The sequence below is a fragment of the Anneissia japonica genome, unplaced genomic scaffold, assembly GCF_011630105.1.
Source record: "Anneissia japonica isolate Jap-2015-1 unplaced genomic scaffold, ASM1163010v1 scaffold3032_len512176_cov184, whole genome shotgun sequence".
In the NCBI taxonomy this organism is placed as follows: Eukaryota; Metazoa; Echinodermata; class Crinoidea; order Comatulida; family Comatulidae; genus Anneissia; species Anneissia japonica.
This window is the reverse complement of record NW_022688691.1, coordinates 155,655-171,347: the sequence shown is the minus strand read 5'-3', so window position 1 is coordinate 171,347 and position 15,693 is coordinate 155,655. Positions and strand designations below refer to the sequence as shown.

The following is a 15,693-nucleotide window of genomic DNA, read 5'->3' as shown; positions in this document are numbered from 1 at the left end:
TTTGAATATCACTTTACAGATGATTGGTGTCGGGTCGTCAAAAAACAAGGTGTTTTCTAGTAAAAGATAGACACCTAGGGCTTTTTAGGCCACAAAAAAATCATTGTCGGGCTGCATACAGACTCCAATTTGCCTACCTGTGCTGTAGAGTTTACTAAAATGAAATGCTCTGCATACATGTACTGTAGGTATACAGTAGCATCTGTACTAAATTTACAAAACAAATAATTTGAGTGAGCTCCACCCCAAGTCAATTCAGCACCAAATTCCATCCATTTTTATCCCATTGGTCTGAGTTGACAATAATATTTTACAAAAAAAAAATGTTTCTACACAGAATATTTTATGCAAATTGTCAACAGCATGCTGAACCCTGATGCATTATTTATGAGCCAAATTGATTAATAAACTGTTTCGTGGCTGATGTGAATGGGAAGCACATATTGGAGGAGGACGTGGAGTAAAGATGATATGACAATGCCAGCTATTGATTATTGCAAAATGAATTTCACTAATGGCTAGCTGCAGTATGCACTGTAACACAAAGATAGAAACAGGTACATCAGCACCAAAACTATATAGTGTACTTCAGTACAGCTGAACTAGAGAGCATTAAGCTCATTTTTACAGAAGAAATAAAACAACCTTCCATATAACAAAAAATAGGCTCCTGACAGGAGCATGCGTATACCAATATAGGTACCAGTTACCAACTCCCTGATAAAACTACATTCACACTGTACTTGCTTGTCAAATTAAAATGAACTGAAATGAACCTTAGCACATTCCATTTTACAGAAAAATTCCACTACCACGGCATAGAGCACTAATTCCACTACCACATCTGCCCAAGTGTAGTACTATACTCAAAAAATTTTATGAACAATATACTTTTACTAGATTATCACATGCTCATGTCTAGGCAAAACCTACCCTCTGAAAAACTGTGTTTCAATGTAAACACAATGAAAATCCAATTACTGTTTTCTATATGATCTTATTATAAAGGTTGGTTACAAAATGGTGTTGCTTTTTGCTCAATAGATATCAAAGTTCAATACATACTCTCCTTTAAAAATCTACACATGCTTAAGCATTCTTTTCTTGCTGCGAGCCATTGAATACTGTTGTCAAACTTTTATTCAAACATTCCACAAGATCTCAGTTTGCAGGCTTTGTGTACTATTCAGAGACTGAAGCAAACACGATACGTTCAGACAGATATTAGGCATGTAATATGCCGGCATGCACACATTGTTAACAACCAAATAATACTGTAAAAACACCTTTCTATATGAATGGATTATGTACTGTATATGCATGCTATTGGGTAGTGTTGTTTGTATAAAAAAAATTCTGTTCTATTTGCAAACTTTAGACTGAATAATGTAATATTGTGGGAATGAGGGCTGCACCGTAAGGGGAATATTGTGGTAATCCGGCCGGTAACCTGAGAAATTGGGAAAAGGACCAGTTTACTACTGTAGTATAATTTTTACTTTTAAAACACTTCTAAGTTAAACTTGGCATATAGGAAGCATCTTCCCATGAACCTGGTTACGTGCCGGTGACATTTTCATACTGAAGGAAATACTAACGCAATATTGCGGTAACGTAGCTCTGTCTGGGAGTGGCTGTACAGTATACAGTGGCAGTGGTGGTGCCCGCAGTGGGCAGGGGGCTCAAGGCCCCCCCCGCCGGACAGAGCTCGTCGGGCAGTCAGCCAATAAAACATATAAAAATAGGCCACACCAAGCCAACACATGTCTGTCACAGTCTGAGAGTGCCATTATCGGCCATCCAGAGGTTAATATTCTTTAAAAAAAATCTCATTTGGGAGGGGGAACCTCCTCTCAACCCCTTCCTCCAGCTCGAGCCTACGAGCTCAAGTCCTCCCTGTCAGACAACTTAGCGCCCCCCCCCCAGAAAATATATCCTAGAGCCGCCACTGTACAGTGGCACACACTCAACTTCCATCAACATGTCTTCTAACAAAATTGTAGCAGTGTTCAAAAGTTTGTCAAATATTGGGTTTAATCTTCAAAAATTGGCACAATTTTTCGGCTGGAGAATTTTTTTTTTCTTCTGTGGAATGTTGCCGGCTAAAAACTGGCGACAATGAGCTTGTCTACATTTCATCGGTATAAGTATAAAGAAAACAAGCATTTGAAAAAAAAATTCTTTCTAATTTTTCCACTCAGGCAATACTAAATTAAATAAACAAAAATTAAACCAGTGTGTACAGTATTATAGTACTGTAGGTCTATCATAATTGACATGAGGTGTGGTAATTCACACAGCTTTATTGATATTTATGCTATTAACAGTCAAAACCTACTCATCCGACACCAAGTGAACTTTGTACAAGCATAATTATTAACTAAATCTATTAAAAAATACAATAAACCAAAGTATGATAGCACATTCCAGGTATCAACGTTTCACTTTCTCTACATTGGTATTTCAGAATAGTATCAAGACATTAACAGACTTAAGCCAATGTGGTGTACTGAACATTTTTATCACAGTAATTAATTGGTACTTCACAAGAGTCCCAAGACTGGAACAATATAACTTTCTGCAAAAAGACTCCAGCAGTCCTGTTGTGGTGTACAATTAATTACTTTACCATTAAATCCTCACTATACAGTAGGGGTCAAAGAAAGGTTATGCACATAAATATCAAATGTCAATAATAAATTTATCAAATTAAACCAAAATCTCAGCTAATATTAATTACATCACGATCGCAGATGTACAATGTGTTTTCACTTCCTTTAGCCTTATAATTTAAATTAACTACTGTACTGAGTCAAATCTACTGTATATTGTATGAACACGCTGCACACCCAAATCCCATCGTGACAGCGTACTAAAAACAGTCATCGTCATCGTAACGTTAAAGTGTGCATCATCTTTTTTCAACATAATGAAAAGAAAGTATACAATACTGTACAGTAGGTCTACTGGTCAGATTTATGTACTATATGAGGTCGGCCCAATTGATTATCAAGCGACTTTTAGCCAATTTGCTTTTAGTGATACCTGTACTGCAAATCACAATGTAGGCATAAAAATCGATCGGAGGGCCAAAGTGAATTTTTCATTTAACACCAAGAGCTGCACCCAAACTTTGATATTTCCAGTGTGCTTCCAAAAACCTCCAAGCATTGCTTTTTAATACACCACTTTATTCCAAGGTTTAATATTATTTTTTAGAGATGGTCAGTGTCAGGCCGTCAAAAACAATGTGTTTTCTAGCAAATGTTACTTGGCGGGCCACACAAGTAGGTTTTTCATTTTCGCGGGCCGCAAAAAAAAAAAGAAAATTCAGGCCACACTTTGCCCACCTGTGTTTCAGTGCATCTTTACTGTATACTCACGTATAAGACAAGGCATAAAATAGCAAATTATATGCAGGTTGTCATATATGCGAGTATATACGGTAGATGTTTGAATCACAAAAGCTGAAAACTAATACCCGATTCACACGTACAAAAATCTTACCAAATGTAACCAAAAGTAACATTTTACGGCACGTGTGAAAGTACTCCATGTAATATCCTTGTAAAATCTCAGAACGTCTCGTAAGCTTCCGAGATGTACCATAGATGGATCTGTGCATGCGCAAGAATTCCAGCACAACAACAATCTACTGTGTTTCGTGGGGTTCTTGGAATTTTCTTACTTCTGCAGACGATTCCGATCCACTAGAAATAGATAGGCCTAGTTTTTCTCAATGATGGATATCCTTGTTATCGATGTTAATTAGTAATGGTAGAAGAAGATGATACATAAATGAATTTCAGGATGGTGTTAGTAAAAGTATTATCAAGAGTCGACAGAAACTTTGGAAGCCAGGCCTAGGCCTAGTAGTAGTACAGTTACAGCAGTTAAAGGGCATTTGATTGCTTTGAATGTTTATTGTGATGGTGAGTTCAATAGTCCGTCTATGACAGGGGTTCTCATCTAGGCCTAGGCTTATATCGCAATAGGAAAAAAAATGATCCATTGAATAAAATTGAATAAATTTTACACGACCTTGGCATTACCTTACAGACACATGTGAATGATTTATATCTCGGTAGGAATAACTTGGGAGATGGCTCAGTTACAATTTGTTACTTTTTGTTGAATTTAACTTTGTGATTACAAGTGAGATTAGAAAATAGTGAAAAACTGCTTGGAATTTCCCAGATACAAATACTGTATTATGCCTTATCCCAGTAGATACAATATAGCTCAGTATCATCATAATGAAAGTGATACAAAAGTACAAAACAGACTGAGACATTTTTAGACAGAGCTATGTTTCAAGTGGATACCAATAGTTTTAATGTTATGATGACAGGGATAAAAAAGTACTATAAACAGACTGAGGAAATACTCATGTCATTCTATTAGTACTCCTGTCATGGTGGTACCATAATGTACTAGATAAACAGTAGAACTAAATGTGAAGTAAATAAAATAGCTGGAAACATCATTTAATAGTCAACAGCACACCTGTACCATACCACAATTGGCAAAATCCTACTTGCTGGGGTTATCAAGACTACATTAACCAGAGGATCTTTTCCTAGTCTGAAGCTGTAAGTTCAGTTTATCCATTTTGTTTCTATTTTTCATTCAAACAACATTCATACCAGACACAGTATTTCTTCCTAGTATTTTCAAACTCTATTCAAACTTCCTGAAAAAAACAAAAAAACAAACTCTACAGTATATGATTCAACTGTCTGTGCACTCACTACTCACGATGGTCATCGGCTGATGTGATTCTACGTAGAACTCAACGACACGACGTGCGCACATGGGATTGTTTTTAATGACGATCTGTTCAGACTGCCACTGACAATCAGCAGACAACGTCGCTTTGTCTAGCGCTCACAAGGAGCGGAGTTGGGATCGGATCGTCGTACGACGACCCTCTCTGCTAGGTGCAGCAATGCCCCGGCTTTAGAGTCATGTTTCAATACAATCAAATAATGTGCACAGAGGAGGGCATTGCAGGAAGGAATTTTGTGTCTATCGCCCGTTTGTGGTGGCGCAGTCAATACTTTCCTTTCATCTTTATAAGCGTACTGTAGAATATTTGAGGCTTGCCATCCCCAAAACAGCATCCTGTCGCTATTAAGTGAGTAATTAGCAAGAATGTGGCAGAATTGCATAATTTTAGTACAGATAAGCTGTGTAAACTATAGAGAGTCAACAGAGTATGAGATATCTACCAGTAAGCTTATATTATAAATATAATGTGGAGAACATGTATTAAGAGAATATGAATATAAAGAACTTTTCAACTCTGGTGGCTATATTAAAGTTCTGTAACCTAGGCTTCAGAACTTATTATAGCCTCCTTCCATGCAACTTTTTTTTTTATTTATATTCATATTTATATTTACATTTATATGTATCAATTTTGTTTATGTTGTATGGAAAATATATTGAACTTTGAACAGGGGTGGCACTAGCAGGGGTCCAGGGGGGCAAAGGACCCCCATCGGGGGACCTCTAGTTATTAGATTTATAGTCTATGTTTAGTATTGGTAGATCATGAAATTTCCAGCAAGGTATAATTCAAGCATGCCTTCTGAACTGTCAAATTTTAGGAATTAAAAACTGTTTAGTGCGAGCAGTGCTACCATTATGTACGAGGTGTTTCATTACGATCATATGGGCTGCAATGGTGGCACCAGGTCTTCCCCGACAGGGAGCTAGTACCTCTGGGGGGGGGGCTAATACCCCTGACTTAAATAGCATGGTTTTCTATCAAATTATCCTATTTAAATAAAGAATCCCATAATTACCACAAAATTTAAATATTTTTTAATAAAAAAATTTAATGAAAAATTTATCTTTATTCAAAATAACACTGCTCTTACAAGTGGTCTAAAAACGAATCTATTGACATGATTCATTGTCACATTTTAATTAAAAAATGATAACAACATCTCAAAGTGTATAGTTTAAAGATTAAACTGTTAAAAATTATTAATCTGCAATATGGTATCCTTGAGACACAACAGAATGCAATCAGGCTGTTGTGGCAAATTGCAATTTAAGTGTAATTTTTTTAATGACATGCACAGTAGTATTACATGCCGGTACATACTGATCCATATCATGTCATTCAAGATTAAAAACCCTACTAAATAAATTATATTGGTAGCCTAAGTTCCATAAAAATCTCAACAATTATTATTACTGTACAACAACCATACCCTCTTGGTAAATTTTTATTCCCGTACAGTACAAAGATAAATTTGTATCATCTTAATTTTAAAACAACTGACCTTGTATGTGCTAATATTACATTATAATGTGAAAAATGTAGTGATTCTGTATCTATTTATCTGTTTAAAAAAAATGAATATTTTGGTCATAAAATTACTAAATAAATCTGTGAAAATCACAACGGGTATTCCATTAGTTTAAAATGAATGTAATATTAATATAAAACATTTATAAACTTTAGTAAATTATTAAATAGTCTGTACAAACATATTATCACCTATAATGTAATGTACAGTATTGAGTAAAATTCCTGGCAGATTTCTTAAAATAGAAAAAAGAATAAAGACTGGAGAGGCGTAATCTAAATCAGTACAGTTATAGCCATGTACAGAGAGCGCATGACAGTTAACAACCTCACACATCTGTCAGTGTTTTTTGCTGAAAGCTAGAAGAAGAAGCTTAAAACCCTACCCATCTTTGCTTCCCACCAACGGAATTTTATCATCCTTCGTCATCTTCCATAAAATCCAAAAATGTACTAAATACTACAGTGAAAATATTGCTGATTATTTTTCCCTGATTACGAAAGCAGAATGCCTAAACACCGGCGAAAGACTACAGCATCCATTGATGACTCGTTTCAACTAATTATGCACGTCTTCGTGAGACATGATCAAATTATAGCCACTGATGCATGACTGTGCTGGAACAATCAATAATCCAAGTAATATCTAATAACCTCTGACTTCAATATTCAAATTTGTTCATTAATTATACATGAGTTATACATTAAGTATTCATTCACAGCTTAAAGAACTCCCTCATGCAATAATACTTGTATACATCAAGGTCTGAATTCTTTGGACCACCAAATATAAAAGTAATTTTTTTAAATAATTAGATATATAAAATCTAATTAAGAAAATAGAGCTACTGTACTACTATATTACTGTATACTACCTGAAATTTGTTTTCAATTTCTTTTTTTTTCTTTTTTTCAGTGTTGGTTATAACATGTAAACATTAGCCATTACCCAATAAACAATAACATAAAGCTGTAACCTATAAACCATCTAGAAATATTCAAGCAGTACTTCTTTATTTCAGTAAGTGTTATAATAATTTCAATACAGTGTGCAAGGGGTCCCAAAATGAGAGAAGTCACCTTCTGAGAGATGCAGGTTTTAATGAAACTTCATAACCCTCCCCAGTCACATTGTAGGGTACTCACAAGAGTGCGGGAGATTGTGTCAATGTATTGCAGACCTGCTTGGGACCTTTGATGCATACAACTACTGTACATAAATATTATTATTGATAGTATTTAATGCACAGTAGTCGAAAAATTTGATGTTTGATTCCAAACAAAAGGTCAAGTTGCAACTGATACCCGTACATACTTTTTTTCTTTTTTTTTATATCATACGGTACCATACAGTACCATTTATTTCCACCAACTCAAATTTACAATACAAACAAAAAATTACAAAAAATACAAAATGACTCAGCAGTACAGTATCTGGGTAAGATTGCTCAATACAGGGCAATGCCCATTTGTCTGTGAGCTTTCCAGTACCAAGTGAGGAATCAAAAAATATCTAACAGAAATATTAAAATTATTATTTTAAAAGCACTTAAAAAACAGTATAAAAATTATTATTATTACAATTAAAATCATTAATAAAAAATATCATTATTTTTCATTAAAACTAGAATAAGATAGCTGAAAGGACAGCTTGACCCTTTGAATAAAAAATATTAAAACTAATTACAATTAAAATTATCATTTGTTTAAAATTATTATATTTTTTTTCATTAATACTAAATTAAAAATTATTATATATTATTATTATTTTGATTAAAGTCAGGCTCCGGAGGGAAAAAAATGTTTGATATGTTGTAGAACTGATTTTTCTAAGACAGAAAAAAGTTGTTTGACGAAAAACTGGGGAACGGTGAATAAGATACAGATTTTATATTATTTATATTTATATTTAAAAACTGGGGGAAAAAATAAGCAGCCTAAGCTGAATTTGTATAATTTTAAGATGCTCACATTTCAAAAGAATTACAATACCAATTCACACAAGAAAAAATATATAATTACAGGTAAAAACATTAAAACAGCCACTTTAAGAAAAGAAGAATGGAAACTGAATACTTTTCTTGTCAAAACACACAACTATAGCATGCATTTTCCATGCTATTTCGAGCTATCAGCGAGCAAATAAATGGTAGCAACCTAGACAATTTATATTTTGATGATGGGATTCTGATTATGAGTTATATATCATTATTGCAAGAATTCTCCATATTAAATTTTAAAAACAGCAAACAGAAATATGTTTTGAATGACTGACAAAAAATTACAGCATGACCTTAATGCTATCTCCCTATGAGGGTGCTATAAATATTTAATGTATTAGTAACAAATGACATTGTATAGAATCTGGGCTTTTGGAATTTCCCATTTACAGCATACAGTATGTGCAGTACAGAGGGTTTTTGTTTTTTTTGTTTCCTCAACCAATGACCAGGAAACTGTTTGTATATTTATAAAGCCAGTTAGCGATAAAGTGGTCAATCTGAAAGGGTAAAATCTAATGAATGTTAGGAAAAGATTTAGGCTATTTGTGTTCAATCAATCTCATAATTGTAAGATTTTGTTTGTTTCTAGTGAAGATCTTTCTTTGTATTTGCACACATTTCTAGTTGCAGAAATGTAGTGATGGTGGGTGGAGTTAGGAAGCAGCCATGCAATGTTTTATCCAGTCTAAAGCTAATTTCATGGCCTTCCACCCACATTTATTAACCCCCTTTCCCATCCTTAAAATCCTTATTTGTGAAGGGCATAGGTCAAGGCAGGAGAATAACCCATAACTCGCATCATCGTTGTGCTGAATTGCATGGGCATGTTGTGTAACTACCTACTGTAGCTGCGTAAAGAGGCACTTAAAATAGGGAGAGCAGGTTAGCTCAGTCGGCTAATCTTGTGGTAGCCACTGTGTGTGCACTGAACTGAGATCTCTCAGCCAAGCCTCTACTAGGCTAGGCCTACTACTTCCGACTCTAGAGGCCTAAACCATCCTCCTGGAAAGTTAAAGTGTTGTTGTATTTGTAATGGTATGCCATCTATTCTAAGCTTAATTGTTTTTGCCAAAATTAATCTACTAGGGTCTATTCTAAATATTTTAGGCCCGTTTTATTAGGGGGGACTATTTTTAGTCATACCTAACTAGTCGATGCGAGTGACTCAGTTTCGTGGCTCCAAAAATATGAACATTCGATTGGTTGAAATTGTTTATTTCGGTCCGCCCATTTATCCAAATACGGAATATCAGATTACTTCATTCTTTTGGCATCCTGGTGCCTGCATTCAGTGTTTTACAAGTCGCTTTCTGTCTCTAAATTAACTTTCTCGTTGGTAGCGCTGTCCAGAATGAGAAAAATAATAAAAAATAAGAGACTTGTGGCAAGTCTACAGTTAGCGGTGCCCTGCCTTTACCGCTTGGCCACTTGACTCTTTAGCTGTTAGGTGGTGAAAATTTTAATTATGGGGCAGCGGGAGGAAAAACTGAGAAGGTAAATTGTGATTGTACATGTGCAATGTAACATGTGCTGTACCATATTTTACGGAGAATCTTGGCATTCCTAAACTTCAACCTGAAATAACCTCGTTTCTTATATTTATTTAGAGTTTTAACCAATGTTCAACCAACCACCATTAATTTTCTACAACTACAACGCTGTAGAGGGTATATCTTATGGTTAATTGAGCAATCCTACAGTACTCTTAAAGAATATGGTCATCAGCATTCATTATCAGTCTTGTTGTATCACAAAACTGGTTTAAATGTAAGAAAGATGTTGCGCGATCAGTAGCATATCTACTGTAGTGTACATTGTCCAAACCACTGTGCAAATAGAACATAAATACAAGGTAGGCGTTTTATTTCAAACAAATATATGAAGCGCCAATGCAGTTGCGGAGTTGCGAAGATGCGAAATCTAATACAGTACACTGCAAGCCCGGAGCTTATATCATAAGTTTGTTAATCCGTTTATCATACGTTTTTTTTCGTTTTTGTTTTTTTTATTTTGTTATCTTTCTACTAACAACATATTTAACAAGAGTGACCGTTTACCGGTCTGCATGTTCCTCCACACTTAAATACAGTACAGGTGCAAGTTATTATATTTGGTTTTTTGGAAGAGCTAATAAGATAGAAATTTTTAAATAATTAAGACTGTTTATTTGTACAAAACAAATATTATTTAGAATGTTCATTTGTACAAAATTAAAATCTCTTAAGATTGAAAACAATAAAATTTCTTAAAATTGGAAAAACAAACAAATTGAATACCAAGACAGGATTCCAATTCACAACCTTAAGTTCTTTGGAACACATCCAATAGCTAACCCAGCCAGCCATGCGGCATGCCCTAATTAGTGGTAATGGCAGTTATATACAGTCCTTTACTGTTTACTTTTGTTTTGTAAGTGTAGGGGTAACCCTGGGATCCAACTTAAAAAAAAGGGCGATGAACGTTTGTTGGAAATCACCTCTAGTTTATGCGTACAAAATGACTGACTGGAAGCTTTTAAAGGAACACGTACAGCAGTAAGGCTCTGGGGTCAGACCCAACAAAATGAATACTAAAATTGGTATGTATGTGTATGTTCTTCTTTTTGTTGCTTTTTCCTACAGTATACTAACAGTGGACTAATGTGAAGAAGGGATGACCACACACAGATCTATATAAATCCGTTACCAACCAATCGACAAAACGCCAAAAGACTGGTAGTCTTTCAGCTAAATATGACAGTAGCAGATTAAAAATAAAAACTTTACCATAGACTTGTTTTTATTATGAGTAGACCAGAGGGGTGCAGGTCAACTCGGCCACAAGTCAACTCGGCCACAAGTCAACTCGGCCACAAGTCAACTCGGCCACAAGTCAACTCGGCCACAAAAAGTTCGGCTACAGCCAACTCGGCCACAAGTCAACTCAGCCACAAGTCAACTCGGCCACAAATCAACTCGGCCACAAGTCAACTCGGCCACAAGTTATTTAATGTAAATCTAAGTTTTTGCATCCTTTTTCTTCAATATATGATTGAAATAAAGTACACAGTATGTTTTAGTAAAACAGGACCACCACACTACCAAAAGAGATTTGAATGCTATTGTCTATGAATTAAAAAGAGTTATTTATTAATGTGTTCGTCTTCTACTTCAACAATAATATTAAACAACAATAAATTAGTAATATTTACATTAATAATACTAATTAGTCATTATGACGATAATAAAGGTGATAATAACAACAACAACATTAATAGTAATATTTATTTTAACAAATAGTAATAATACTAGGATGGTAATAACAACGATATTTAAATATCAATTTTAATAACTAATTAGTGATAATAACGATATTGAAGGTGATAATAACAATAATACAACAATAATAAATTAAAGATAATGTTTATTTTTATAATAATAGTAATACTAATTAGTGATAATAATAATAATGATACTTATAATACTAGGCCTACTTAGTAATAATAGGGTAATAATATCGATAATAAAGGTGACAACAACAACAATATTAATAATAATAATAATATGAGAGAAATACTAATAAAACGCCAATAACAACAACTTTTTAAATTACTATTATTAAAATTATAATACTAAGACTAATAAATAATAATAATATGAATAATATGAATAATAATAATAAAAAATCGAAAATTATGTATTATTTATATGGTACTCTAATAATAATATCAGCAAAAATTTGAACAATATATAATGTTAATGCTAAGACTAATAATTAATATTAAAACTAACGGTAATAAAAACAACAATAATAATAACAATAATGACAACAATAATAACAGCAATAATAATATCAATTTAGTACAATGTAGTACCAGTAAATGACTTGTGGCCGAGTTGACTTGTGGCCGAGTTGATTTGTGGCCGAGATGACTTGTGGCCGAGTTGACTTGTGGCCGAGTTGACTGCAGCCAAACATTTTGTGGCCGAGTTGACTTGTGGCCGAGTTAACTTGTGGCCGAGTTGACTTGTGGCCGAGTTGACTGTGGCCGAGTTGACTTGTGGCCGAGTTGGATCGAATTCGACCAGAGATTTTACTGGTATGGACGCCCGAGCAGGTAACAGTATTTGGTTAGGCGTAAACGATGAGAAGCAAACATAAGAATCAAGGTCAATATGATAGAAAAAAAAATATCTACTAGTTTTACTTCGTGGAAAAATTGTCCAATTCAGGAAAACGCTACTTCGCACACAGTTACACTTGCCTAAAGAAAGGAAGACATGACAAGTTCAATTAGGCTACTGTACCAGTCTCCGACAACAATGTCTGCCAACCCTGCAAAATATTTTGGCGACTTTAACTTGGTTGCAATCGATAGATTGAAACCATACGTATGTTTTTTAAACCTGTTGTGTACTTTTTATGTAAAATTTTAATGTACATTATTTTAATGTCACTTTTGTCTCCACTTTTCATGTCTAGTGCTTGTGTTTGATTGATGTTTTGATGTTATAATATCAGCCTACATTTTTTGTAAATATATAATTCAGATTTGGCTGTGATTATGATTTGATTAAAAAAAAAGTTAAACTAGAATTAATGGTTACAGAACCCCATTAAATACGGCCTCAAAATACTACTTTGTCAAAGCTTCTTGGCCATTGAACCCTAAACAGCCTCAGGCTACATACGGGCCTGTAAACAACAACAAAATTAATTAATTGAAATTACAGTAAGTGGTGGCACCAGTTGCAGAGGCAGATTCCCGTCAGAGTGACTATCAAAGGAGAACTCAAAACATTCGTTATTAAAAAATAATTATATGTAATTTTTACAGAATATATGAGGCTGTAAAATCGATTACAGACCTTAAGCATTCAAAATCACTAAATGGTTTCGGTGTATTTGCCCCCTGGACACATTTAAGAGATTCTGAATCATCGCTCCTCCCCTGCCATTGGCCAAATTTTTTTGTGATGGTTTTAACACAAGCAAGAAATAAAAGATCATCAATAAGCAAGAAATAGTGGAAAATTTAAAGTGTCTCAATTATTTTCGCAAAATATCACATCAATGTTATGGTGCAAAAATCGTATTTGTGCTGTACAGTAGTACAAGTAAGAATAGAATAGAATTGAAATTGCGGCCACAACAGGGGGCTTCGGCCACAGCATCTCAGAATTTTACCTTAGGTCCATAAAGTATGACATGTTGCTTGAAAGATTTTCTTTGAACATCAAATCTAAAAATAACTTGGCCCTTCAAATAAATTAATTAAGAACAAGGGTAGTATACTAATTGACCTAGTTTAAAGTCAGTTAATTTATGTTGTGTTTCCTTTTTTTCTAGTTCATTCATCTACTGTACATTTCCAAAGAAGCAAAATAAGTATAATGTGGAAACGCGACAAAAAGAGCTTACATATCAAATTCCGTTTTCATTATGATATTGATTGACATTTTGTTAAATATTCATTTCATTTGCTTGTTGTTATAGTTAGAAAAATAACAAAATGAAAATAATTAAAAAAATAAACGTATGATAAACCGATTGATGAAATTATGATATAGCCCTATAGGCATATTAGATTTTGCATTTTTGCAACTCCATTGACGCTCCAGGACCATATATCTGTTCTAAATAAAGCACGACCGAAGTGAGGGGGCAACCGAAACGAAGCGCGACCAAAATGATCTGTATTTGGCTTAGTACTATCAAGGCCTAGGCCTCTAGAAACTACTGACTGTACTGTAGCCTAAGCTTAGGCTATTAGCTAGCCTAGCCCAAGTACACTAGCCAACAATAGGCACTAGCCTAGGCCTACATAGTAATTAATTTTGTATGCATTAGGATAGGGCCTAGGCCTAAATTGTCCATTGTTATTTGCTCAGTACTGTAAGTAGCTAGGCCTACCCGGTACATTGGCTTATTATTAATAATAATAATATAGGCCTAGGTAGGCCTATTCGCCTAGGCTAGGCTAGGGCTAGTTCCTAACTAGCTAGGTAGGCCTGGCCCTAGGCCTACCTAGTCTATATTGACAAAAAGGACCAAAGGTGGAGTACAGCTTTGAAAGCTTTGTTGAGTAGGCCAGACAATAGGCCTAGACCTAGTCTACTACTAACTAGCCTAGGCTAGGGCCTAGGCCTAGCCTAACTATGCCTAGCTAGGCAAGCCTATTTGAATGAGTGAAAAGCCAAATTCTCGGCCTAATGTTACTAAAATATCCCAATCAAAGTAAACATAAGTACCTCATGGACCGAGTATCCCTTCCCCCGTGACTGTGTTGTTGGTTGAATTCAGGATTCATGATAATTATACTTCACTTTACTTCATCACATTTAAAAACACAACAATTATTCCGCCCTTTCTAATTCTATCTTCTGTGCAACACATTACCAAATGGGAGAGTTTGCGGCCTCCGCGCTGCTGGTGCGGTCGGGTGGTAGGTAGAAGGTTGGCGAGAACAAAACTGAAGCCGGTCACCAGGAACGATGAGGGCGCTATTTCATTTAAAGCCCCCAGAGCCCTAGAGAGTAAAGCCCCATCTACGTTTAATAATTTTTGGCCATTAATATACAGGGTGAGGGTTTTACGCAATTTGCATAGGTTTCACGTAGACCCTCTGTGTGGTCATATGCCTAGATTTAAGCCTAATATTTTTTTTTTAATACCGTATAATATATACACTGAACCAATTCTTTATTTACCTATACAGTTTTATATAATTAGCATGGTGATTGTGTTTGATTTTATGTATTATTTAAACTGTATCCATTAGCATTTTTTTTTTTTTGACTTAAGCAAATCGAAACATGCAAGTTCTGAACGATTTTTTTTTTAATAAAAAAAGCAACTCTGCAACCAATGGTAAACCAGAGGAGAACCCTTACTTACTGACCACTTCATGTCTTTACTTGTTTCATATAATGGGCATGGGTTATTGTGTTTGGTTTATAACTTTATCAATCGGCACTTTTTTATTTTACTTGAGCAAATCGAGCGCATGTTCTGAGCGAATTTTATAGGAAAAGGATCTCTGCAGTCAGCAGTTAACCAGAGCTGGAGAACCCTTAACGCTCCTAATTCCTAATTTCTAATTTGCAATTTGAAATAATTTGTATACATGCATGTACCCAGGTGTGATTTCTGGCATTTCTTTCCCTCATCATAGTGTGTTTATGGCTACGTTCAGACTTGGATATAAGCCAGGCTTGAGAAAAGCAATAACATAAGACGGACGTGTTTTTTGATCGACTACAAGTAGATAATCATGCCTAAAAGTAAAGGATTACATATTCTGAATAAGAGAACCTCGAGAAAATCAAAACAGACGCTTTATAAGGGTTTGCAGTAAGTAAATTTGAATTTGTTTGACACTGTACGAAA

General features: G+C 34.7%; 2 protein-coding genes across 4 annotated transcripts in view; one reads left to right on the top strand and one right to left on the bottom strand.

Moving 5' to 3' along the window:
* LOC117122719 (dnaJ homolog subfamily C member 5-like) overlaps positions 1-14,761 on the bottom strand; it is a 30,095-nt gene extending 15,334 nt beyond the window's left edge. For 2 of the 3 annotated variants that reach the window (XM_033268430.1, XM_033268415.1), the window contains exon 1: positions 14,556-14,761. In XM_033268430.1, the coding sequence (XP_033124321.1) occupies positions 14,556-14,614 (59 nt within the window). In that variant the 5' untranslated portion in view covers positions 14,615-14,761. Of the gene's footprint in view, positions 1-6,708; positions 6,893-14,555 lie in introns of those variants that run through there. The other variant, XM_033268423.1, reaches the window with a different exon arrangement.
* Positions 1-15,693, top strand: part of LOC117122683 (endoribonuclease Dicer homolog 3a-like) — a 29,409-nt gene that overhangs the window by 5,389 nt on the left and 8,327 nt on the right. The window contains exon 2 of the mRNA XM_033268368.1: positions 15,479-15,657. Within this exon, the coding sequence (XP_033124259.1) occupies positions 15,578-15,657 (80 nt within the window). The 5' untranslated portion in view covers positions 15,479-15,577. The remainder of the gene's footprint in view (positions 1-15,478; positions 15,658-15,693) is intronic.